The following is a 26,495-nucleotide window of genomic DNA, read 5'->3' as shown; positions in this document are numbered from 1 at the left end:
TCACACGCAGACTGCGGCGCCGGGCAAGGGACCCAGTGGCCTGTCTGTAAAATACGGATGATTTGGAGGCAAAGCCTGGCTTGGTGACCTAGAGCTGTGTGATCTTGGGCAAGTCACTTAACCTCTCTGTGCATCAATGTCCTCGTCTGTAAATAGGGAATACAATGACTGTAAAATGCTCAGAGCATCAGAGTGTGACCCAGTCCCAGTAAGTTGCCGGGGTGAGGGGTGGGCGTAAACTCAGTTCCTAACGGAGCTTCCCTTTGGGGAAGGTTGGGTCTTTTATCAAGACCTAGAAGAAAGACAGTGTCCTATCCTGGCATCCTTGGGCCTGGAAATCCAGGCAGCTGCCAGGGAGGGCTCAGTATGGACCTGGAAGCCACACAGCCACACTTCCTAATGGGGCGTCTCCATGCGTGTTACTGAGATGGGGACCCCATGAACGGAGGAGGCTGGAAACGCTCTAGGTGCTTGGCCCAGCACACCCCTCTCTGTGTACCCCAGGGGCAATGGGTGCGTCCTGTTGGTTCTGGCTCGTTACCACCTGGGGGCATTATTTCTGGACCTCCTGCGTTCTGAGAAACAGGTCTCCACACACGGGGCTCTGCCGTCTGCCATGCTTGGGCTCGGCCAGCTCTGTGGCTGGGCTGGGTTCTTGCAGGCAAGGACAGCTCTGGGTAGTGGCTTCCCAAGAGGCCCGTCTGTCCGCTCACCTGACGGCCCTGACTTGCCCGTTTTCCTGTGATAAGTCTGGGAAGCCCCAGTGGGCCTCCTGCAGACAGGCAAGCATGGGACAGGTGGGAAAAGAGGCCTTTGCAATGCTATGGTTTCCACTCTCTGGTGAGTCACAGACACCACCCGGCTGGGGACTAACAGCCCTGAGCTCCTTTCCACGTTCCAAGAAGCTTCACAAAATTGTGCGTTTTCCTCTGGTAGGGCCAGAAAACCAGACCCGAACATTATATGAAATGGTAACTTGGGTGTACGGGGTTGCTTTCTGTCCCCACAGAAAATATGTACAAGTCCCAACTCTTGATTCCTGTGACTGCGATCTTATTTGGAAATAGGGTCATCGCAGATGCGATCAAGGTACGATGAGGCCATAGGAGATTATGGAGGGCCCTAATCCAATGATGGCGTCCTTATAAGAGAGAAATTTGAACACGCATTGCAGAGATACAGAGACACGAAGAGAACACCATATGAAGGCAGAGGCAGAGATGGGAGTGATGTGTCAAGAAGCCAAGGAACCCCAAGGATTGCCACCAGGAGCTGGGAAGGAAGCCTGGAGCAGATCCTCCCTCACAGCCTCAGAAGGAACCAACGCTGCTGACACCTTGATCTCAGACTTCAGCCTCCAGAATTGAGAGACAAGACACTTCTGTTGATTAAGCTGCCCAGTGTGTGGTCCTGTTATAGCAGCCACAGGAAACTCATACGTCAGGCTGCTCAGAGCTTCCGGTTGGCAGGCATTCTGTGTCTCTGATTGCACAAAATGGCAAAGGAGCTTGTCACTGATTAATATTTGCAACGTGTTTGGCGGGTGAGACAATTTCCCACAGGGATCCATGGAGAAAGAATGATAAAGGAGGTCCAGGGTGGAGAAAAGGAGGGACCCACAACATGCAGTTCTGGAAAAGCACCGCCAAAGCCTCTACTGGTGGAGCCTGAGCCTGAAACCTACTGCTGCTTGAGGTCCAGTGTTGGTGAGAAAATCCCCGTGGAACTGAAAAGCCCCTGGAGAATTGTGCTTTCCTGTGGGTAGATAGGATCCAGGGGCCCTGGGGTCTGATGCTTGCAGCGGTGCGATCTCTGCATCTTTACTCCTGTCCTTGATCTGCAACATGGGGTTCCTGCGGCCAGGCACCCAGGAGGTCGAGGGTTAGAGAATGCCAGGTGGCAGGGGTAGGGCACAAGGAAGGCCTGCCGCCACCCCACGCCACCCTTCTTTTGCCTGGCGCTCACTGGCTGGAGCTGCAGTGGTTCTTCCCGCCTGTCCTGGGTCCCCTGCAGCTGGGAACTGACTTTAGCCCCACTCTACAGATGGGGCAGCTGAAGCCCAGGTCCCACTGTTGCTCAGGGGGTGCAAGAATCACCACCCGGTCAGGGAACCAGGATTCAGCCTCATGCTGTTGCCCGCAGACTACGTGACCTGAAATAGGGCTCCAGTGGCCGGAGAAGTCGGAGAGGACTTGGTCTGCAGTGCTGGCCACTGACCAGGACGCCAAGGGACGTGCCTTCAGTGACCTTGCAGTGTGGCTCGGGGAGGCGGCCAACGGAGAAACGGCTAATCTTCCCCCAGCTAAGGAAGCAGCCCAGGCAGCGATAAAGAGCCACAGCCGCCCATCGCCTCCACCACGGGGACCCGGAGCCGGGGAGCCCAGAAGGCCCAGCAGGGCCAGGCCTGCGTGGGCAGGAAGGCCCAGCTGAGCCACCCTCAGTGCCCACACCCACGATCTCCTCCGGCCTCAGCCAGGTTCCCACATCACAGAGCGGATGGTGAGGGGGTTTTCGAGGCTCAGAAGTGAAGAAACTTGCCCCCAATGGACACATTCAAGCGGCAGGCAGATGGGCCTTGATTTCCTTTGTTTGAAATGGGACTAAAAATAGTCCCACCTCCTGGGGAGGTCATGCGGTCCAGGCTGTGTGTGGAAAGCCAGGCCGTCTGCCCAGCTCCCGGGGTGCTCCATCTTTGGACACTGTTCTTTTCTTGCTCTCACCCAGGTCTTCTCGGCTCCAAAGGCCAGGTCTCTTCCTTTTTTTTCTTTTTAGGTTAACTATCTCCTACTCCAAGTCACAGGGCCTCTGAGCCCCAGCCTTTTCGTGGCTAAAATGGGTAGAGTCCTGCTTAGCTCATAGCAACGTGAGCGTATGTAAAGTGACATGACGCCGCAGCACTATGCACAACAGCCAAAAGGTGAGAACAACCCAACTGTCCATCAGCTGGTGAACGGATCAACAGAATGCAGCACCGTCACTCGGTGGGATATTATTCAGCCATAGAAAGCAATGAAGCACTGACACATGGTACCACATGGATGAACCGTGAAAACACAATGCTCGGTGAAAGAAGCCAGACACGAAACCCCACAAACCGTATGATTCCATTGAAATATCCAGGATAGGCAGATCCACAGAGACAGAAAATGGATTAGTTGTTGCCAGGGGCTGGGAGAGGGGAATGCGGAGGGACTGCTTAACGGGTGAGGGGTTTCTTTCCTGGGGGATGAAAAGTTTTGGAAATACATAGTGAAGGTTGCACAAGATTGTGAACAAAGTTAATGCCACCGAATTGTACACGTTGAAATGGCTATGCACATTTTGTCACAGGTACAAATGATTACATGTGCAAGGGCCTCACTCAGTATCTGCCTGACCACCTTCCTTCTTCTTTCCTCCCTCCCTCCCTCCCTCCCTCCCCTCCCCTCCCCTCCCCTCCCCTCTCCTCCCTCCCTCTCTCCCCTCCCTCTCTCCCCTCCTCTCCCTCCCTTCCCTCCCTCCCCTGTGAAGTAGAGTCTGTGAGTGAAGGACAGGGACAGGACGAGAAAGTCTGCAAGGAGAGAGCACTGAGGACTGAGCTGCTTGGAAGCATCTGGTAGAAGCATCTGGAACAAAGGAGGAGGCAAGCCAGGCCAGGACCTCCCCAGGGTCTGTTCTCCAGGCCAGGAAGGTGGCTGGGTTGAGGCTCTGGAATGGTTTGTCCCAAGACCTGTAGGCGCTGGGAGAAAGGCCAGGCAAGGGATGGGTGCCAGACCCTGGGGCGGAAGCCAGAACAATGGAATCCCCTGCATTTGGACCCTGTCCAGCGAGATTCACATTTTCCATGGAGATAGAGCTCGTGAGAACCGGCAGGGAAAAGGGAGAGCCGGATGCCGGGTTTCCCCAGCTCCCGCTGAGATGCACAGCCAGCCCAGCGCCCGGTCCCCACAGACACCTGGCCACAGAAAAGCCACAGGAGCGCTGCTTTCAAGTTGGCCGTGGTGGAATTGCCCCGTGGCTCTGGAGGCTGGGAGAGATGCCAGCCAGTGTGGTCCCTGAGCAGGCCACGGGAGCCAGCCTACCAGACCCAGCCAGGATGACGTGCACACCTCTGGCTTGCCTAGCATCACCTATCCAGCCGCCTCGCTTATCCAGAGAGCGCCCCCGCCCCCACCACCGGGAACCAGGAAATCAGTAGGGATGGCCTCTGAGCTGCCAAGGATGCTGGGCCGAGTCCCAGCACGCACCCGTGGTCTCTCTCAGAGCCCCTCACTCTTACTTCACACGCAGTACTGACGAGGCTGGTCTCTGTGTCCCAAGCCCAAGGCAGATCCAAAGCAGCGCCCCAGAGGAGGTAGCCCCAAAGTTACATGAAGGGAGACTGGCACCGGATGAAAAGGAGTCGCAGAGACGCCCTCCCCGGGTGGGTCCCTCATCCCTGCCCACCCGCCCCACCCCGCCCCGCCCCGCCCAACCTGGCATCTGTGGTGAGCATTGTGCCAAGCTGTGGGACCTGGGCTCATCTCAGGCTTTGCCACCGACCACGAGCCCTGTGGGGACCTATGTCGCCCTCAGGGGCCTCAGTGCTCACCAAACCCGGCTTCCCCATCTTACAGCAGGGGAAGTTCAGGCTCCAAACCACAGCCTTGACTCGTGAAGAGAGCAGGAGCTATGCTCGGGAGGCCGTCTCGCTCGAGGGCAGAGGGTGACTGTGCGTGCACACCAACATTTGCACAAACACCTTTCGTGCCCAGAGTCTCACTTAATCCCTGCGCGAGGCGGACAACCACAGTCCCTGTTTTAAGAGAAAGAAACAGAGGCTCAGAGAATTGGGTGCAGAGACAAGATGGAAACCCCTCTCTTTTCTTATTTCTGGTTTAACTCTCCCCCTAGTGCAACCTGCTGAGTGATGTATTTTTTTTTTTAACTTTATTTTTTATTTTCTACTTTATTTATTTATTTAGGTTGTGCCGGGTCTTAGCTGTGGCACGCAAACTTTTAGTTGCGGCATGCATATGGGATCTAGTTCCCTGACCAGGGATCGAACCTGCGGCCTCTGCATTGGAAGAGTGGAATCTTAACCACTGCGCCACCAGGAAAGTCCCTGAGTGATGTGTTTTTAAAAGGCTGATGTGTTGGTTATCTACTGCTGCATAATGAACCGCCTCAAACCTTGGTGGTTTCAAGCAACCACCACAGTGTTTGTTGGCAACTCCGGGGGTCAGCAGCTTGGGCCCAGCTGGGTGGTTCTTATTCTGTCACCCAGAGTCATACATGCACCTGCAGCCATGTGGCAGCTCCACCGGGGCTGGGTGGTCTCAGCTGGCCTCATTCATGGCTGGCGGTTGGTGCTGGCTCAATGGACCACGTGGCTCCAGCCAGCTACCTCGGGCTTCTTTAGCCGGCATCTCAGGGAGGCCAGAGAGGGCAAGCCAGAGGCTCGTGTCCCCTTTAATAACTCTCCGTCAGCCAAAGCCAGTCACAGCCAAGCCCAGGGGTAAGGGGCAGTCAGGACAGAACAAGGCAGGACAGAGCAGGGTGTGGACACAGGGCCATGGCTGTGACCATCTTGAGTCAGTGGATTTCCCAAATGGGGAAAGGTTTCTTCAAGCTGTGGTGCTCTGGGGGATGTTCTTTGGTCAGCCAGTAAGTTCCCTTCCACCCTGCTGGGCTCAGGGAAGGGGGCTGGGTGTGGGCAGCTGGGATAGGAGGGTCCTGGAGGCTGAGGTGCGTATGGGCTCCTCCTGGCAGCCTCACGAACCTCCACTCCGTCTCCAGGAGCAGTGGGTCTCTGGCCCTCCGTGGGCTGGGGTCCGTGTCGGTGACCAAGGCTAGCTGGGAAGGGTAGACCAAGCATTGCACTGCTCCTGTGATTGGGGAGAGGGGACACCTTTCCGGGACTTTGGAAGAGGCCCAGCAGGGCCAGGAGGAATTGGAGTCCTCCCATCCCACCCCCTGCCTGGGGCCGTGGGAGGGACAGACGCACACTTCCCTCTCCGGAGCCGCCCCCCCGCCCCCAAGCTGATCCTAGGTTTGGGCTGCCTGGTGACATTGTTTCCCCTCCAAGAGCGGAGACCCTTCCATTGGGCAGCTTTCCAAGCCTCGGTCTCCGCATCTGCAAAAGGAGGACAGTCCTACCTCCCTGCCCGGTGGTCCCAGGGTCACGCTGGAAAGGGGGTGTTCACAGCTGTAGCCCAGCTTCCTTCCTTCATTGTCACCTGTCCCCCAGTGACCAGCTCAAGTCACTCACCCCACAGCCGGGAAGTCTTTGCCTTGACTGCTAGAGGCCGGCCACTGGCTCGCATGTGGGGGACACTGGGTCCCCAGATTCAAAGCCGGGCCTGGACAGACCTTGTTCTTCGCACGCAGGGAGGCCTGTTTCACTGTCAGGGTGGGGTCCAGGGAGTCAGGGTGAGCCAGGGTTGCCTCTCCTGGGGAGCCCGGAGGCCTCCCGCTCCCCAGACAGATGTGATCCCAGCCTGGGCTCCGAAAAGGAAGCCCCTCGTCCGGGCCACTGGGAGCTTGGACGGGAAGGGCTGTGCCCTTGGTCCTGAGCTTCCCCCCACCGCCTGGGTCTCTGCGAAGGAATCTGACCGTGCCGTACTCCTGCTGGCCTCTCCCTGGCTCCCAGGGCCTCAGAACCAAGTCCAAAGGTGCCCACATCTGCCTCTGCTGCCCCATTCTGCCCCATCTCTCCCGGAGGTGCAGGGTGGGCGGTGGTCAGGTGAAGAGCAAGGCAGAGGCTTCCAGAAGCAGAGCCATGGTGACAACCCATCACAGCTGGGCCCTAAATAGACGCTCCCTGCGTGTTTCCGGAACAGACACCATCGTGGTCTTAGCACCGCTGGCCGCCATCGGCCCACCCAGGCCACCGGCTCAGAGCCACCCAGAGACACGGCCATCGTCACTCCCCGTTTACAGATGGGTAACAGGCTCTCCCCAGGCCACCAGCCAGGGTGGTTTGGCCCCTCAGCCCGGATCCTTCTGCCTGTGGGCCCAGGGACCCTTTCCTCCCCAGACATCCCAGCTGGGTCTGCAGCGTGGGCGCGGGGCTTGGGGGGAGTGGGCGGTCCCACCAGGCTCGCCTCCTCGTCTGCCCAAGGCTGAGGCCCAGCTCTGGGGGCACACTCTGCTAGGCAGACGCCTCCACCTTCCTCCCCACTGAGGGTCCCAGAGGAGGGATGGCTGGAAACGTGCTCCCCATCCGAGGCTGTGCCCCGCCTGCCGGGCCCGCTCCCCCTCCGGGGGCCTGGGCTGCCCTGAGTGCTCTCCTCTCTGGGTGGGTGGCGGGGGAGGGGGCTGGCTTCACGGGGCTCCGCTGGGCCCTGGGTTGGGGGGGGCAGGCGGCATTCACAGGGTTCCTCACCAGCCCTTGGGCGATTGTGCTGCCCTCCCAGCTGCCAGCCATCCTTCCACCTTCTGAAATGCAAATCCGACTCTGTCATTCTCCTGCCAGCAGCCCTTCCCTGTTCCCACGGCTCCTGGGGTGAAGGCCAAACTCCTCAGCAGAATGTGCAACGCCCCCTCGGCCTCCGCTTCCCTCCTGAGCTCCGTGGCCCCCGGGCCCCAGCCGCCCCGGTGCCGTTTCCGGCTCTGCGGGGGGAGGTGGCGGCTGCCGGTTCCCTCGCAGGAAGAGCCACCTCCCCACGGGCTCAGCCTCAGCCCCTCGTTCCTTCTTCTGGGCGTGCGGGGGGAACAGCCTGTTCCTGACCCTGTGGCCGCCGGCCCCCCCCGCACACCAGGCCCCTGGGCCTCTCCCGCATGGGCCCTCGCCACCCTGGTGAGGGGTGCTCGGCCAGACTTCTGCCCACTTGGGGCCCAGCACCTGGGCAGGTGGGTATTGGGCAGGGAAGGAACTTACTCCAGTCCCACAGAGCTCAGCCTAGCTGAGAGACAGACTTGCAAGCAGATGAAATACCCCTTGATGCTGTGCACACAGTGCCTTCCTCCCTCAGTGCCTGGCACGCGGCAAACGTGCAGGAAATCTTAAAGCACACGAAATGAACTCGCGTTGGGAGAACACAAAGAAAGGAGGGGCTGATTGCAAAGAACTTCTCAGCAGCGGGGGCCGTGTGGGCTGGCTCGGTGGGAAGGACATTCCTGGCTGGGAAACAGCTCGTGCGAGGGGCCAGCTGGAGGTGGGGAAGGGCCGCGTGTTTCTTGAAAGGCCGGGGGATGGGGGCCGAGCTGGGGCATGGAGGGAATCCAGGGTGCCCCGTGGAATCTAAATGAATCTGTTGAGCAAGGGGAGAAGGTGTGTGTTTACAGAGGTGGGGAGGAGGACCAAAGGGCCTGAGGCTGGAGGGAGACGAGGAACAGGGAGGAGAGTGCTGGCCATCCCACTGGATCTATCCTTCTCCTCTTCCCTAGTAACAGGCCCTCTCACTTTTATTGAGCATATTGCCATCTAGAATAAAAGACAACATTTCCAGGCTCCCTTGTAGCTGGATGTGCAACTATGTTCTGACCAATAGGATAGGAGTGATGTCCTCAAGTGAGGGGATGCCCCTTTCTTCCTTCCTTCCTGCTTGCTGGAATGCATATGTTGTGGCTGGGGCTCAAGCAGCCACTTTGGACCATGAAGCCTTGTGTTCAGGAGAGGGGAGCAACAATAAGAGCACAGGTCTTTGAAAATCATGCAGCTACCATATTTTACCCGTACTGCTTTCCTCGGGGCTTTGGAAACTTCTAACTTGTTTGGGTTACTCTTATTTGGGGTGTTATACTCCAGCCCGACCTAAGTCTAACAAATGGAAGGATGGCTCGGATTCTGAAGAATCCACTGAGACAGAATGCACAGAGCTTGGCTGCTAATTTGATGGGGGGACAGGGGAGTGAGAAGGGAGAGTCAAGGCTCCCTCTGAGATCCTATCTTGGGAGGCTGGTAGAATCCTTCACTCAACATGCATCAAGCACTTTTTTGTGTGCTGGGTACTGTGTTTGCTGTGCGAGTATACCGGTGAATCCCATGATCACTGTCTTCATGAATCTCTTGGTCCAGTGGGGACAGAGGATACAACGGAAGAGCACCGATGGAGGGAGGTAAGCACTCAGCCAAGAGCTGCTGGGCCCCTCATTTATCCATTCTGCACGGTTATTGAGCACCTACTGTGTACCACGCAGTGTGTTAGGGCTGGAGAACAGCAATAAGCATCACAAACTCCGTGTGGAGTTTATCTTAGAGAGTCTGACAGGGGAGTCAGACAACAATCAAATAATCTTGGCTTTACACAGAGAAGCAGAACTCTGCTGAGTGAATCCCTGCCGTGAGCGATTATGCCAGGGGCCGCAGGAGGCCCTGAGGGGATTCGTGATGCACCAGCCACATCCGGGTTGGGCGTCTCCAGGGAGCAAGGGCTGCTGGCTCTCGTAGGGCAAGGCACCGTCCCCAGCACATCCGCCACGTTCCTGCCCCCTAACCCCAGGCAGCAGTGGACAGCAGGTGGGGCCTGGCCAGAGTGAGTCTGAGCTGACTGGTCATGGGGGCGTGGCTATTCAGGGGAGGCTGAGGTGGTGGTTTGGGCTGTTGTGGGCAGGGATGGACATGGAGAGGAGTGGACAGACTTGGGCCGTACTTCGGAGGTTAAGTCAATAGGACTTTTTGTTGAAGGACTGGAGATGGTGGCGAGGGGGTCACGGATGACACTCCCCACCCAGGTGTCTGGCCTGTGCACATGATGATGGGGTGGATGAGGAGGCCTGCGGGTGAGCCTGCTTGGGAGGGGAGAATTGTGTCATTTGAAACACTTTTTTTGATTGGGGTAAAATACATGTAACAAAAAATTCTCATTTTAACCGTTTTAAAGTGTCCAGTTCAGGGGCATTAAGCACATTCACATTGTTGTGCAACCATCACCACCATCATCTGCAGAGCTTTTCCATCTTCCCAAACTGAAACTCTGCCCTCAGTTAAACACCAACTCCCCTCCCCCTCCCCCAGCCCCGGGCACCCACCCTCTACTTTCTGTCTCTGTGGACCTGGCTCCTCCAGGGACCTCACAGGAGTGGAATCACACAGTGTCTGTCCTTGTGTGTCTGGCTTATTTCACTGAGCATCCTGCCCTCAGGGTCCGTCCACATTGCAGCAGGTGTCAGAATCTCCTTCCTTTTTGAGGCTGAGCGATATTCCATTGAATGGATGAACCACATTGTGTTTGTCTATTCATCCATCAATGGACATGGGTTGCTTCCAGCTTTTGGCTGCTGTGAATAACGCTATGATCTGTTTGAGTCCGTCCTTTCAACTCTTTGGGGGTGTAGGCCCAGATGTGGAATTGCTGGATCATATGGTAAGTCCATATTTAATTGTTCGAGGAATCGCCGTACTGTTTTCCACAGTGGCTACGCCATCTTAAATTCAGACCGCCAGGACACGGGATTCCAGTTTCTCCATATCCTCACCAACAAACACCTCTGATTTTTTTGTTTGTTTATTTTTACAGTAGCCATCCTAATGGGTGTGAGGCCGGTGAGTGTAGCTCCGGACAAGGTGAGGTGAGATGTCGAGACATCCGGAAGGAGATGGTAAGGAGGTGTCTGGAGAGCCAGGCGTGGAGCGCAGAAGACAGTCGGGCGAGCGAGATACATGCGGATTCTGCAGCCATCCGCAGGGTGGGAATGACCGAGGCCAGGGGTGTGACACTGCTGTGAACTCACGAAGCCAAAGGATGTCTTATTTTATATGATTTTTGAATACGTACGTGACCAAATGAATGAATCACGAACAAGCTGGCATTTGATAGTTTCATCCACACCTATGAAAAGTGTGGGAACTTTCAAGCTGGTCTTTTTTTGTGGTCTCCTTTTTGGAAAAATGGAAGCGCCTCATATAGCTCGTGGCGGCTTGAGTTTAGAGGGGGTGTGTGTGTGCACGTGCGCGCGTGTGCATGCCTGTGCGTGTATGCGTGCTTGTATGTTTGCATCGTGTGCGCGTCGTGACTGTGCGCGGGGGGCACGGCATGTTCAGGAGTTGGGTTTTGTCCTGGGGTCCGTGGGGCACCTGGTGGGGTCACCCAGCCTCACTGCAGGTGTCGGGGGCTCTGAGCAGGAGCCGCTGGGGCCTGGTGACTGGAGGGCGAGGAGGATGGAGGGACGGAGGGGTGATACCTGTTCCGGCTCCGACAACTGAGAGTCTGCGACCCCCTGGGGTGGGACCGCTGGCTGGGGGCAGGCTAGGGGGCAAAGGTAACTCAGAGCTGGGCTAGGCCGAGTTTGAGGCACCTGAGGCACGCACGTGCAGACGTCCACGTCGACATTTCGGGTCTGGGTGGGGTCTGGTTGGGGTCAGAGCCCTGGGGACGCCCACGTCTAAGAGACAGCAGGGGAAGGGCTGGTACAGGCCGGGAGAAAAACCATGTCAACGGGGAGGGGGTGGGGAAGGGGCCACTGCGTCCCCAGCTGCAGAGAGAGCGGCCACAACAGAGCTGAGCAGGGGGAGGCCCTGTGAGACCGGCTGACAGTGTATGAGGCTGCTATTAGCAGGGACAGCGGCTTTCCGCCGTTTCCATGAGCTGCGCCCACGGCCCACCTACCCCCGGGCTTCCCGGCTTTCACTCCCTCAAAGCCGGGCCGGAGGGGAGGGCTGGGGGGCTGCCTGAATGGCCGCCCCGGGAGCTTTGGCACACATGGGGCCCTCTGCTTTGAATCCCAGGCTGTTCTGGACTTAATTAACGAATGGCTCAGGGGCACCCCCTCTCCCTGTTCAGAAAGGACACAGCACCATGGAAACGTCCCCCAGATTCCCCAGGCAGGCACTGTCTAACGGGGCCACCTTCTGGGTTGTTGCTGCCCGGCGGGGCTCCCAGGATAACGGAAGGCGCTGGCCCAAGGCCATTGGCTGGCGTCCAAGCAAAGAAACACGGACCCGTTCCTCATCCCAACATTCATGCTCTGAACCCAACCGCAGCTAAGAGAAACCAGGGATTTGCATTCTGACGTTTTCCCCCCTTCGCCTGCGATTTTGAGGAACCTCATGTTTAGAATCATCTTGGCGGAGGCCTGGGGGTCACTCTCAGCTACCAGCCTTTAAGGAGGCTCACGTGTGGACCAAGCTGGGCTCCACCTTTGAAGTGAGGAGCTGCCAAAAGCAAGGAGGGCCAGTGGCAGGAGTGGGGAGAGGGATCCCATGTGTTTGTGCACAGGTACGTGCCCACACGTTTACACCTTCCTGCCGGCTCTCCTCCTGCTGGGTGAGGGCCCGTACTCCATTCTCCTCTCACCAGCTCCAGCTGAGACCTCCACCCCCGCCCCCCTTGAGGCTGCCTCTCTGCTGCCAGGCCCCAGCCTCACGGGAGAGCAGGTGGCAGCAGGCTTGTGGCCGGGCTCAGGGTTTGATGAACCCGGCTCTCCTCTGTCACCACCTCTTCAAGGGCCAACCAGCACCTCTGAAAGCGCCAAGTCTTCCAAGTGACCCATTTGCCCGTAAGACACACGGTGATCGGCTCGGGCCAGTGCTGGAGCCAACGGACCAGTCCCTGTAAGGGCTTCAGACAAATTCGAGGGCCCAGCAAGCAGCCGCGTGCAAACAAAGCCACAGGTGCACCTCGTGCTGCGATTTTCCAACAAAATATTGGAAAACAATTATTTTTCCAGAAGTCAACTTTCTTGGGGGTCATTCGCATCTGTTTGATCCCTCAGTAAATTACTCCTTCCCTGCTCCTCAAACAAGAAATAGAATTGGGGGAAATACTCCCTCATTTTCATTTCTTGATGCTCAAGTCCTCACTGATGAACAAGGAAGAGAAATTCAAAGACGGATGCACGAGTTCACGCACGGCGGGGAGCTGGCTGTGGGACCCTTTCCTCCGGCTGGCTCTACACTCCCAGGGCTGTGCTGTGACCAAAGCAAAAGCCAGGAGCCCAGAAGCACGGGGTTTGTGCAGCATGAGCTACGGCAATGGCACACCCGGAGGTCATGAAAAGTCACGGGTTTATAGGGCAATCAAGACAAAGACCCTGCAAAACAGCTTTTATTTACAAAGGCCAATGATGGGTAGCACAGAGGGAAAACCTTACGCCTTCCAAGAGATTTGTGTACAAATTACGCGTAGGTCAGAGTGCTCCTAAATACAAAGGTCGAAGACCAGCGAGTCCACCACTTCCTCCTGGAGCCACCTGATGGCTTCACATTTCAACTCCCAGATGTGGGTTCTGTCGCTTCAAAGGATGCTTACCCGGCGTGATCGGCTGCTAACAGGCCCTTGGGAGCTCGGGGAGGTCCTCACCTGGAGCGGCAGCCGGCCGGCCCCGGGCAGGTTTGAGTGTCCACTCTCCAGTCCTCAGAATTTCTGAGCTACACGAGAGCAAACACTGCTTCCAAAACCACAGGAGGGGTTTGAATTGGCTTAGATGGCTTCTCGTGGAATTTAAATTCTATTCAGCTCTTGAAGGTGAACGGGGCTTTCTGCAGAGGGTATTTATTACTTAAAAACGAAGCAAAGCTCTGCAGCACTCACGCTGGTTGCTCTGAGCTAGGTGGCCGTCCTTTTCCTAATGCCATCGGTCTTTTTGCTGGGACGAGGGTTCTGGTCTGTCTGCAGGGCGGCCGGGCCCGTCCGGTGGGGCAGCACAGAGGCAGCTAAGCAGAAAGCAGGCCCTCTAGGCCCCAGGCCCCTCTCCCGTCCCGCCCTGTGCTGCTCCTGCAGCCCTAGAACCCCAGCCCCAAGCTGTGGGCCCTGCAAGCATGCTGGGCACCTGGCATTCTCCAGGGAACAGATCTATACAGTGTCAGAGGGTCACAGCCTTGAGTTAAGTCATTTACTGAGGTGGCTTCAAGACTGCTTACTTTTACTAGATCAACATGGCTGGGCCCAAGGAGCACAGGCAGACAGATGTACATATTTGCAATTCTCAGGAGCATTTTCTTGGGAAACTCAGGTCCCGGGGCTGACCTTGCCCGTCCCAGCTCTGCCGACGGCCAGCCCGCTGCACACACGGCCTTTTCCTCCAGGACCAGGCGAGGACGTCCTGACAGTGACCCATCCGTCATAGGTCGCCAGAGCCTTGGGCTCCTGAGAGTAAGGAGTCATGCAGAAATGCCCGTTTTTGAATGGGGGGTGGGGGTGGGGGGAGAATGACCCCCTGGGGACCTGCAGGTCGCGGGCATCGCCTTCATCACCCTCTGGGTGCCTGACTGGTGGACTGGCTCCTACAGGCCTTTAGCTGAGCCGGCACCCAGAGGAGGAACAGACCCAGTGGATGAAACAAGGCAAAGGTCAGCAATGAGTTCACTCGAGTTAGCCATCAGTCCAGCGGGGGAAACAGAAGAAAAAACGGACTTGGCAGCTCACAGACCGAGTAAAGAAAAAATGACACAAGCCTGGCCCCCTGGCTGAACTTTTTTCAACCCACTGTATGACCGGCACCTAAGCGGTGAAAGGGGCTGGCGGGTCCCCCGCCTGACTCGGGGTGGCCGGCGCTGGGAGATCCCTCCGCCTCTCTCACGGGACAGGGCAACACAGATCCTCCTGGCCACACGCCTCGCCCGGGCTGGAGCCGGGAGCCTCTGACCGCCGTGAGGAGGGCCCAGGAGTTTCCGAAAGAAGGACAAGCCTGAGCCGGAGCCCCTGAGGTGCAACACGAGAAGGGCTGCCGCGCCGTCGGGGTGCGGGGGGTCCCGCTGGCGACGGGGAGGCGGAGGGGTGGCCCGGGACTAAGCTCTGCCCGGTGCGCAGGGCGCTCCGTCCGGGCTGAGAGCGAGGGTCCTCGCATCAGCTCTCCCCGGAGGCGCGCTGCGGGTCCTGGAGCCGGTGGCCGTGCGGCGTCAGTGCCGATGACGCAGCCCTCGCCTGCACGGCCGCATGTGGCCAGAGATGCCCCGAGAGGACGTGTCTCGGCCGGGCCCCCTGCTGCCCCCCAGCCCGGGCAGGTGTGTCTGTCCGGCATGAAGACCACCGGGGGGCGGGGGGGGGGCCTGCAGCCGGGGGTGCGGAACGTAGGCGACCCCTTCCCGGAGATAAAATAGAGGCATTCGGGGTTCCCTCAACAAACAAGCAAACGGGCAAAACAAAAGAGAAAAACCGGGGACGGAGGCGAGGTGTCAAGTAGGTTCCGTTCTCGTCCTCACAAGGTAAATTCCTTTCCGCTCGGAGCGCTTCTGTCCTCTGAACCTGACCTTGCCCGGACAGGGCATCGCCACGTGCCGGGCGACCGCAGGGGCCTAGGGCGGGGAGGCGATTTTCTTCGTGGGCAGAGGCGGAGCCACGACGATCTCGTCGGAGTCCTCGGAGTTCACGTCCTCCGCGGGCGGAGTCGCCGCGGGCTGCGGCCCCGAGGGAGAGGGCTCCGCTGCAACAGAGAAGGGGCGGCGGTCACAGCCACGCTCAGCGCCGCCAGGGGCGCACACGCGAGGGACGGCGGGACAGGCCTGATGGGCGCCACGCCACGCCACGCGGCCACCCTCGTTAGAGCCTTCTCGCACCCTCTGAGCTCAGCTCCCAAGCGACGGCCAGTTTCCCCAAAGCAAAACAGCCGCCAAAGGTGAAGGCTGGCGGCACGGGGGAGGCTCAAGTCGGCGGCGGGGGATTCTCTGCATGTCGCCCTCAGGGCAGCGTCCGGGACTCTGCGGCCCGGGCGGCCGGCTGTGACTCGTGGGCAGATGCAGCCGGTGGCCCCCCCGCTTCCTTGGGAGGACACGCCCCCCGCAGGACGAGGGTGCGGGCCAGGCCAGGCCAACACCCAGGGACCAGCCGCGAGCTCTCGCTCCTTCCTTCACGCACATCTAAACTCTTCAAATGCCGTAATCGTAATCGACCCTAGGCTGGGATGCACCTGCCGACCACCCTGCAGACCCCCTCCGCCCTCAGTGGCCACCTGGATGGGATGTGAGGAAGGGGCAGGTTCCCTTGGGGCCTGGGGCCGGTGCTCCCAGCCCCAGAAGACGGCCTCTGCTCTGACTGCTTCACAAAGTAAAGTGCCAATGAAAAAGGAACCAGTCGCTGACTTGAGATAAAAGAGGGAAGGAAATCACCACCCAGCGTGCTGCAGATACTGTAACTGTGTCAGCTTTTTTTCTGTAACTGTCCAGGAAACCATGAGAGGGGAAAAACTTATGAAATTAAAAACATCAGTTTTCAAGGTTAGCTTCAGTTTTTCTTTCCCTTTAAAAACACTTTCACAATCAGATCAAACAAGGGCTCCATGTGCAGTTTTCACAGAGACGGTTTCCTCATGTAAACAAGGGCCCAAACGAGGCCGGCGGTGGCACTTTTCAGGCAGGAGAATGAGCTGCCACTTTAAAAGGACACGCATTTAACAAGAGGAGGAGAGTGCGGCACACACAGACACTTTAGCCCTGATCGAAGAATCTAAAGGTCGCCAAACGTAGGGTCTGGCGAAATCAGACTGAAACTGGTTTTTGGAGAATAATATGCAGCCTTTGGGGAGCTTTACAGACGGAGGTGTTGGAGAGAACCTCAAAGTTCAAAGTTTGCTCTGAAAAAGCCAGACAAGATGACCTAACGGGACAGAGTGCGATTTTTCACACGTGGTGGTTTCCAGGTCAGGCAAGCCCCGGAAGGGCCCCCGCGACCTCACACTCACCAGAGCAGGGCCGCGGGGCTGCCGGCGCCCCTGGCCCCCATGGCCTCGGCGCTCTGTCCCTGGGAGCCGGAGCCTCCGCGGTCTCCCCGCTGCTCCCCTCGCTGTCTTCCTGCCCTGAAACGACAGGCACGCGGGAGGCTCCCATCCTCACAGGCTCGTAGCACCCACCCGTCTTCCTAGGCTCGCACTTCTGCTCAGAAAAACGGCTCCTTTTGCAGTTCTCCCTCGATATGAAGCACCACGCCCTTCCCGCGCCTGCCCTTCTCCGACTGCATCTCTGCGACCTCAGAACTCAGCCTGCGCGCAACGCTCGCAAACGAGACTCAAGACTACGCTCCGTCTAGTGACAGCCTCCGACCTCATGCCGCCACCTCTGTGCCACCTCTGGCGTACAGACGGTCCACGCAAGTGTGCCGGTTACAGTCTGAGGGAGGGAGGGCCTCAAGTACAGGCAGAAGCGTACATTTGGGGACTGAAAGCGACTTGCAAGTGGCCTCGCCCGACCCTCCGGCTCTCGCACAGGAGGAGGGAGGCCCGGGGAGGACCCCGTGTCCGGCGTGGGGCAGAGCTGGGACCGGGCCTCACCATGGGCTGTGCGCCCGGGCCAGTCCAGGGATTTCTCCACTGACTGTTACTGGATCTTAATGAAGCAGAAAAGGAAATACAAGCAAAGTTTTACTTAAAACCAACAAACAGGAAAAACATTGGCCCAAAGGAGGGACACCGCCTTGCTCTAGTTAGAGCTGAGAATAAAGATCAAAGCCACGAAGCTCCGACTGTGTGGCCTGCGGTCACCGACCCTGGTACCGGCCAGCCTGTCGGGCTCCGGGGAGTCGCTTGGGGCCGGCTCTTTCCCCTACGACCAAAGGGACAGGGGACGGAGCTGTGACAGGAAGGTGTGGCCGAGGCGTTACCCAGCTCGCAGGTGGCCGCGCAGGACAAGCCCCCTTACACGACTTTACATGTCCCAACTTCCGGGACGGTGGCAGCTCTTTTGGCTGAAACCTCGGAAGGCCAGCTGCCCCTCGCGTGAAATCCAAAATGAAATGCAATTACCAGGAGAGGCTGCAGGGAAGGGCGGAGAGCAGGGTGCGCTCTGTGGGGCCCACGCAGGTCTGTCGGGAAGCGCTGCAGTGGCAGCTCTTGGACCAGCAGCACTGAGAGAGAGAGAGACTAGCTGATTCTGACTTGAGGGAAGGCCGGCACCGTCTGAGGCCGACGGCCGGGCTCACCGGCTTGCTGAAGCACCCGCCCCCCGCGAGCGTCCAGCCCGGCCAGCCCGCACGGCCGACGGGCCCAGGTCCTGAGACAGGCGGGCTGTGAGGGGCCTCGGGCGTGTCCCCTGCACCCCCTGGCCGTGGCTGGCTGCACCAGGGACGGGCCCCAACCCGAGCTCGGCCCCTGGCCCGCCGTTAAGTCCCACTCTTTACCCGAGGTGACTCATACAGGGTTCTGAGCCGTGGCAGCCGGGACAGTCCCGACCAAGCCCCGGCGGATCCGGCAGGCACGGCGCCACTGACAAGCGTGTGTTGCTGCAGGAAGGCTTCTGACGACACCCGCGTCTTCCTGAACACGGGTCACGCCACGGTGTCCTTCAGGAAGGGGCAGGGCATCGGCACAGGCCGACAGGCAGTCTGCAAACCGAGGGCTCCCCGAACCGCACGGTATCTAACCCCTCCCATTTGTTTTCTCCCAGCAGGAGGAAACGGTCCTAGAAAGGCTTCTTTCCGAGGACCGGAGCCTGTGGCCCACCTCACCTGGGTGGCTGGGTGTAGCTTATGCTCTGGCGACACACCCTGTGCCTTTCTGGCTGGGCAGCCCCCGCAGGTGTCCGGCACTGCCCTGCGATACAGAACAGAGGTAGGCCTGCCAGGTGGACTTACCTGTGCCTGGCCCGTGCCAGGTGTGCCCGGAAGGCAGACTGGATGATGGTGACGGCCTCCGCTTGCCACGGGTCCCCCTCGGCCTGGACGACGGGGCTCGGGACGCGGGGCTCGGGCGAGTCCTGGGGCAGCGATGTGGGGAAGAGAACCGCGTGAACCCCCACCACCTCCTACGTGTGGACCCTCGGCGCCAGGTAAGAGCGCAGTTCCGATTCGGGTGGCTGCCCTCGTTACTATTTCGTCAGCAGTTTCCTGACTGCAGGTCACTTGGACTCTAGAGATTCTTAGAATCGGTGTCTGGTGGTTTTCACAGGGGAGGGGCTCCTATCTCTGCTGTAGTTTAAGCCTCTGTCTTGACCCCAAGATGGACACGGGACTCGATGTCCCAGCACCTCAACGCCATTCGGCTCCTGAAGCTCAACCCTGGGGGGGGGGGGGGCACGGGTGCCAGGGGCTGGAGGGAGAGGCACATGCCCAGGGCGAGGCAGGACGCGAGGACCCAAAGGCGTCTGCGCTTGTCCCGCCGACGAAGTGTGGGAAGAAATGGAGAGAGAACGTTAGGACTTGGGCCCATGTGCAGCCCCTGAGGGTTACCTGGGTGGGAGGGCTTGGCACAGCAGGGGGGTCCGGGCCGCACACCCTCGCCCGTGCCAGATGCCCCCGGAAAGCCTCCTGCAGCACGGCAGCCTAGCGGGGGGTGGGGAGGGAGACGGAGATGAGTGTCAGTTTCCCTGGAAGACGGCCAGCACGGGTCGGGGCGTCCCAGAGGGAGAAGCTCTAATGGCCGAGAAGAGGGCTCCCTTTCTGCCGCAGAATCTCGGCGGCACCCGAAGGAGCCTCTCTCCCTCACTCGCCACAACCTCCTACAGCGAGAAACATGCCAGTGCTCTGGGGAGGAAAAGGCCCAGACACCTGAACCTCGGCATATAAATGAATCGTCTGTTAAACGCTATTACATTTAGCTGCAAATGTGATTCCATGTTTTACACGTAGTTATCTTTTATTCCGTGTTGGAATAGTTATTCCACTTCATACGCTTTCCATGTACATCTTCTAAAGTCAAGTAGGGTAGAGCATGATCTCAAACTATCACAAAGGAATTACATATCCTTCGACCTTAATCTTAAATCATTTTCTTTAGAGATACACATGGATGCTCTGTAAGTTCTGAGATCAACGTTCCGGATTTTAGGGGCGGCACTTTTATTTCAGGGGTCCTGCCTCTAGTCCTGAGGACGGGCTTGCGGCTCCATAACATTTAGGAGAACGACACTCTAGCACACTGAGTCCTGCTGTTGAACCTGCGTTTAGAGGTTCAGATGCTTCCATGATCACAGTCACCAAAAGAAAACATCTTTGTCTTCCTTGAACGCAAAGTGAAGGAAATGCCACAAACAGGGGGTTAGGAGACAACAAAGAGGCGAGAGCACATCAGTTACTAAGGACAAAGTAACTCACTAAAAGCAAGTGAGAATTTAGACAAACCCGGAAGGTTCCCACCACGCGGCTCACAGGAAAGCTACCGCACCCGCTGGAGGGGTGAGGGTGCGGACTGAGCAGGGCAGAAAGGGGAGCAGGCGCCCTGCACGCCATGCTGCCCACACGACAGCCCGCATGGTGGGTCTGTCATCACCCTGGAGGCTGAGGGAGGAGGGGACACCGGAGGGGAAAGGGCGGAACACCATCGACAGCACACAGGCCGCCGCCTGTTTCATAAACGTGCTCTACGGTCCTTCCAGGGACCCTCGTCCCCTCAGTCGCTCACAAACGTTTACTGAATGCCGACCGCACGCCAGGCACCCCTCTAGGAACCAGGGACCTAGCAGCAGAAACACGGGATGGTCCCTGCGTCCGCGAAACTTACATTCTAATGGGAGAGGCAAGCAGTTGCAAAAAGGGTGAAGTATCGGGTGGGGGTAGGTGCTATGAAGAAGAGTAAAGCAGGGCGCGGGGCTGGGGAGTGCAGGTGTTGCGGCGTCCAGGGAAGGTCGTGCTTCAGCAGAGACCTGAGTAAAGCCGGGGAGCAGGACATGCGAATGTCTGGAGGAGGAGCCTTCAAGGCAGAGGGGGCAGCAGGTGCAAAGGCCCTGTGGCAGGAGCAGCCTGGATATTTTCAAGGGTGCCAGAGACGCCTCCAGACTGAACGGGGCTGGAGGGGTGGCCGGGGAGCAGCACACGCGGGGCTTCAGGGAACAGCTTTGGGTTTTGTTCCAAGTGTGAGAGGAGTCATTACGGAGTGATGGGGTTTAACATTTAATAACATCATCCAGGTGGCTGCACAGGGAATAGGCCGTGGGAGGGCAGAGCAGAAGCTGGGGCCGGTGGGGAGGCCGGGCGACCGTCCCAGCGGCTTAGATGTGCACCGTCTACCACATACCCGACTGTTCTCCTCTGCTCTGACCCTCATTCCGTCACACCCCTGCTCTCCTTTTCCCGGCCAAGCCACACCCTCTCCCTTACCCAGGGCTTTGTTGCGTGAATTCTCCTGCCCAGGATGCCCTTCCTCTCACTCCCCAGTTCAGTGAGTCCCTCTCGTTTTCAAGGCCCCCCCGCTGCAGGGACGTTCCCGGCCTTGGCGAGCAGGAACCCCACAGCGCCGTGGACGTGCCCCTAAACCCCTCTTCCATCCTGGACTGGCCTGTCTGTCTTAATGTCTCTCTGTGTCCTGAGGGCCCACAGCTTGCTGGACACAGAACTGATGATCAATAAAAGTGTGTTGAGAGAATGATGAATGACTGAATGAATTATGAAAGTGTGAAATTATCCAAGTATTTATTTGATGTTAACATCACTTAAGTATTTTAACTCAGTGTTGGGGTCTGGCCTGGTTTCGTGAAAACAAGGACTCAATGACGCTTCTTGAGATCTCCCCACAGTCACTTGAACCAAAGTAAAAATACGTATTTTGAAATTAGTGAAATAAAACTGGCTTACCTCGTCCAGAACGGCCTTTTTTTTCTGAAATAAGGAGATCAGTTATGAATTAACATGAGGATGAGTTTCCTGTGATACCGTATTCGTCCCTTGGTCCCTCCCCTGCCACAGCCAACAGCGACGGAAAAGTAGAGTCGGGTACCCTCCCCTCGCCGACAGCCCCCTGCCCGCCACCCACACCCAAGGGGCTCCGCGAGAGGCTGATGGAGCTGATGCAGACCCGCCTGCAACAGCGAAGGAGGAAGCAAGCGGCCGTGACCGTGACCGGGAGGCGAATCACAGCTGGAGCCCAGGCCGCCACGGGGGCGTCTGCGGTTCCTGGCCGGCTGCGCGGCGAGGTGACTCGCAGGGACTACCGAGACGGGGTTGTCTTAGGCTCCACGTGAGGAAGCCCCTTCCCCAGCCGGAGCTGTCCTATAACATGCGGTGTCCTCTCTGGATGTCCACAGAGTGGCTGGACACTGCCCGCTGGTGATGTTACAAAGGGGACCCCCGTGCAGGGTCTGGGTCACTGACTCCCAAGTCTGACCAGTCATCAAAATCACGGGGCGGCGGGGAAATTTCTCAGGTGCTGTCACGGTACTGTGGTTAGGTAGCACATCCTCATTCCTAGAAGATACGCACTGACGTCTCATAACGTCTAAAACTTACTTTCAAACGGTTCTGGAGAAAACAGTACGTGCAGAAAAGAAATGTGGCTAAACGTGCACTGTTGTTGAACCGAGGTGGTGGGCAAGAATTAGTACATCGCTGAATATACTAAATTCTTTCAACTTTCTATGTTTTGTAAATTTTCATAATAGAAGTTGGGAAGAAGCCATGATTAAAAAAAACCTCCACTGGCAACTTTCTGGAGCTAAAATCTAACACTATTCGGGCAAGTGGAGAGCTCCAGTTTTTGTTTGTTTGTTCAGCTGGGGGAACAAGGGTCGTGCTGCGTTCTATCAGACAGTGGTGGGGGGGGGAGCTCTTTTAGAGCATTTTGTCATCAGAGAGCACCGTCCTTTAACAACTGCCATCTCCGCGAGCCCCCCCAGGAGCTGACGAGAGGAGCCCCACTCCTCCGCCAAGAGAGACCACGGGACGTCGCGGCTCCCGGTCTGTCGTGCGCAGCCTGCGGCCCCTGCTGCCCTACTCACCCCACCCCCGGGCCTGAGACCCCACGCGCAGCCCTGCCGTCCCGTCACTCAGGCCGCTGTCCTCTGAGGAGCAGCCCCGAGCCAGGCTCTCCCTGTTCCTGACAAGACGGCCATCCCGGGAGCCCCAGCGAAGGGCTGCCGTGGGGCCCGAACCGCCAGGGAGACCCCTAAGCTCAGTCCCGTGCTTGCAGGGGCGCTGCACCCACAGCCCGCGTCCCTGGGACCCGTCGGGAGGTGACAGAGGCTTCCAGACCAGCCACTGCCCGGCCCGCGGCAGGCACCCCCCAGCACGCCCACACGGGCTCCAGGCGTGGCCTTCCTCTCGCCCTCGCCCGCCTGAGACCCCGGGTCTCCGGAGGCTATCTTCTGCCTCCCTGCGTTTTCCTACGTGTCTAGGGCGTCTGGCACGGAGCCCGCCCGGCAAAGGGGCGGAGGAAGGGCTGGCGAGTGAGGATGCGGGCAGCAGAGGGCCGGCGGGCGAGGGAACTCTCACCCGGTGCTGGTGCCCCTTCCACCGGCGCTGCAGGAGCCGGGCGGCGGCGTCTCTTCTCCCCTCGGAGCAGCCGGAGCGGGGCCGGGAGGAGCCCCCCTCGCTCGTGTCCAGCTCCGAGTCCGTCTGGGAGGGACCGGGGGGTCGGGGCGCTTTCCGGGTCTGCAGGAAGTCCAAGGTGAGAAGGATGACTGGGTCGGGGATGGGGGCAGAGAAGCCGGCTATCAGGCCAGGAGGCAGGATATTAGGATGCAGGCGAAGCTTCTCAGACTAGACTTTAATTTAGAGGAAAAAAAATCAGTGTCCACACCGCTCAGCATGCCAGATGACAAAAAAAGTCTCTGGAGAAATAACATATTCGTTAGTAAATAGGGTGAAAGTCGGTTATCGTTAACCCTGCAAACTCTGGGGGTAGCGCTCTCCCGCGAGGAGGGGAAGCGACGTGACCTGTGGTGTCATCAGATGACCACAGCGCACCTCTGAGCTCAGTAACGTCTGTGCATGGGTGCACCAATTATCTGCCTCCCGGGCGGTCCTTTTACCGTCTTCCTTTTCGTCTAACACTGGATTACAAAAATGGGGCTTCTGAGATAAAAGGCAATAGAGTCCTAGCTTGGTTTTTTGGTTTTTTGTTTGTTTGCTTGTTTGTTTGTTTGGCCGGACCCCGCGGCACGTGGAACTTCCCAGACCAGGGATCAAACCTGTGCCCCCTGCAGTGGGAGCGCAGAGTCTTAACCACTGGACCACCGGGGAAGACCCCTAGCTTGGGGGTCTTAAGGTAGAAAGAAGCAAGAACGAGATGAATTGCACTGCCAATTCCGGCGGACGTGGAAAATATTTTTTCTCCCTAAGGGAAAGCTTCAGGAATAAGCAGAAATAGCCACATTCACGTGTGTCGGGTGCCCCCCAGGGGTCAGGGCTGCCTGGGGCAGACAAGGCACGGGTCGGTCAGCACCGCGAGCACCCCACTGGGAAAGGAGCGTCGAGGAGACAAACAGCGCAGCTCTGCCCACCACACGCCGGGCGGTCGGCGACCCGGTGCCGCAGCCACCTGGGGCCGACAGCGCGGGCGTCTGGGTAGGTAGGGGTCTCCTGAAAAGGGCCCATCGGGCCGGGTGGCCAGTTTCCTGGACAGGAGGACAGTGACCCTGCAGGACTCAGAACATTATCTAAAGCCCTGGAAAAGCCGCCAGGGAGAGGCACCCACACGGGTAACACGGAAAGTCTACCTTCCTGAACAACGGAAGGGACTGAGATGGACTCACGCGTCCACCCCACCTGTGGCCAGCCGGACATGCGGGGTCAAGGGCACCGCACCACCCACGGGGCTCCAGCCAGCACGCACCAGGAGAGCCACCTTTCCTTTGCCGAATCGGTCGGTGGCCTGGGGTTTGTCTCAACTTGTAACTGGAGAGAGACACGCTTGTCAGTTTCTCCACGTTCCCTTTTAGGGCTTTTCTCTTTCCCTTTTGTGCTGGGGTTGAAGTACATGTAGTCAGATGCTAGAAGAAGGGGCCTTAAAACAGGACTCCAGCTAAATAAGAAAGCCTTGTAAGAGGGAGGCCCGTCTAGATTTAAAAAAAAAACAAACCCAAACACTTTTCTTTTCCACTCTCAGCAGATGAGTCGATCCCGCACCTGGTACGTCCTCCCTCTCCTAGGGGCCAGTCCCCGTCAGGCTACCGGCTACCGAAGCAGCAAGTCGCTTTCTGAAGCAACAGAACTTCTCGGCTAAAACGTGTGCCGGGTAAAGGCTGGCCGTCCTGGTGGATTCGGCGTGTTACTCAGACCTGTAGCAAGGGTCGCAGAAGAGGGCGGCACGGCTGCCCATCCCAGCGTGCGCCCACTCTGGACGCCCCGGCCAGGCCGGTCTTCCCTGTCGCACACTCACGCTACAGCCTCCTCTTGGGGCAAACTGCAGCCACAGGATTTTAATACCTCACTTATTAGTTTTTTGTGTTAACAGATATAATTGCCATCTGGGGAATCCATTAATTGGGAAAAAAAGGATTAGCGGGTTTTCTCTAGTTGCGGCGAGCGGGGGCTACTCTTCATTGTGGTGCACAGGCTCCTCATTGTGGTGGCTTCTCTTGTTGCGGAGCACGGGCTCTAGGCGCACGGGCTTCAGTAGTTGTGGCACATGGGCTCAGTAGTTGTGGCTCACGGGCTCTAGAGCGCAGGCTCAGTAGCTATGGCGCACGGGCTTAGTTGCTCCGCGGCATGTGGGATCTTCCCGGACCAGGGCTCGAACCCGTGTCCCCTGCATTGGCAGGCGGATTCTTAACCACTGCGCCACCAGGGAAGCCCACTCTCGCCACTAGAAGTCCTAGCATAGGTAGCACTGGGCCAACGGGGACCAGAGGGCTCCCCTGGTTCAAGAAGGTGCTCAAGGAGGTGCCAGGGGAGCCCCTTGCCGTCGTGTCCACGGAAATGGACGGAGCGAGGGGACAGGGAGGAGGGTCAGCCTAGACTCACCGCCTGCCTGCCTGCCCACGGGCCCTGCGGAGGGAGCTGCGGCTCCCCAGTCACCCAACCCCCGGCCTAGGGGCAGGGGCAGGGGCAGGGGCAGGGGCAGGAGGAGGAGCCATGCCGGCCCCAGCGAGCGCCTTCCCGGCTGGGCCCCTGCGTCAGTGCCAGACTCTGCAACTTACACTGAGCCACCCAGCTCCTCACTTAGAGTTCGTGCCTTCCCTGGGACCTTCCCAAATGCCTTCTCACCTGCTTCCCAAATGCCTTCTCACCTGCTAACGGCAACCCTTGTTGGATATTTAAACTTTTTACATATTTGAAGGTTGGGGAAGATCTTCACTCACCAGCTTAACTATCTAAGACGCGAATACTAGTTTGAAAAGTCAATTAACTGACAATCAATTAGTCCAGAACTCCATGATGCAATACACCCAATTTATAGAAATCGATTGTGATGGTAGAAGGAAACTGGACTGTCAACGTTGGACTCAGGCAAAACTCCAGGCACGGAGACAGTCAGAACCATAACGCATCAGCTCAGGGTCCCGCCATGCCGGACAGGAGGTAAAAACACAGACAACCCTACCTCAGGACTCATTTCCTCGGGATTCTCCTCCTCTCCTTTCTTGCTTTCTTCCAGTTCTTGAAACTTCCTGGTAAGTGCCTGAATTTCCTCCCTAAAGTGGGAAGGGAGGAAAGTGACACCTTACTTGCCATGAGGTTGTGTAAGATGTCTGTCTGTACATGACAGGAGGGGTAGCGGCCTGCAGAGCTGGCAAGAACGCCTCCCCGGAACGAGGTGGGTGCCCGGCCACCACCTGACTGCCCAGGAGTGGGCACTGCCCAGGGCGACCCCTCCGGACCCCACTCCTGACACATGGGAGGAACGGAAAAAATACCGACTGCGTGAACGATGAACGGATATCCTTTGGGGTTTTTAACAAACAAGGCGAATGGAAGGAAAAACAACTCATGTCCTTGCTACAGATTTTAAAGGCAAGGTAAAAATAATTCTTCACTGTATACCCGCCCATTCTGATTTACTTTAATTCTAGGCTTCTG

The 26,495-nt window shown here is 58.0% G+C and overlaps 1 protein-coding gene across 3 annotated transcripts in view; it reads right to left on the bottom strand.

The window, feature by feature from the left end:
• Window positions 1–15,043: 15,043 nt before the first annotated feature.
• The window catches only part of IQCE (IQ motif containing E), a 38,733-nt gene continuing 27,281 nt past the window's right edge, over window positions 15,044–26,495 (bottom strand). The window contains exons 15-22 of one of the 3 annotated variants that reach the window (XM_068565362.1): window positions 26,020–26,110; window positions 22,968–23,126; window positions 21,336–21,359; window positions 18,996–19,088; window positions 18,402–18,523; window positions 17,575–17,675; window positions 16,519–16,632; window positions 15,044–15,264 (exon numbers count right to left, since the gene is read on the bottom strand). In XM_068565362.1, the coding sequence (XP_068421463.1) occupies window positions 15,137–15,264; window positions 16,519–16,632; window positions 17,575–17,675; window positions 18,402–18,523; window positions 18,996–19,088; window positions 21,336–21,359; window positions 22,968–23,126; window positions 26,020–26,110 (832 nt within the window). In that variant the 3' untranslated portion in view covers window positions 15,044–15,136. Of the gene's footprint in view, window positions 15,265–16,518; window positions 16,633–17,574; window positions 17,676–18,275; window positions 18,361–18,401; window positions 18,524–18,995; window positions 19,089–21,335; window positions 21,360–22,967; window positions 23,127–26,019; window positions 26,111–26,495 lie in introns of those variants that run through there. The other 2 variants (XM_068565363.1, XM_068565364.1) reach the window with 2 other exon arrangements.

The sequence above is a fragment of the Eschrichtius robustus genome, chromosome 16, assembly GCF_028021215.1.
Source record: "Eschrichtius robustus isolate mEscRob2 chromosome 16, mEscRob2.pri, whole genome shotgun sequence".
NCBI lineage: Eukaryota > Metazoa > Chordata > Mammalia > Artiodactyla > Eschrichtiidae > Eschrichtius > Eschrichtius robustus.
The sequence above is the reverse complement of the archived record's forward strand: the minus strand, read 5'-3'. Positions and strand labels throughout refer to the sequence as shown.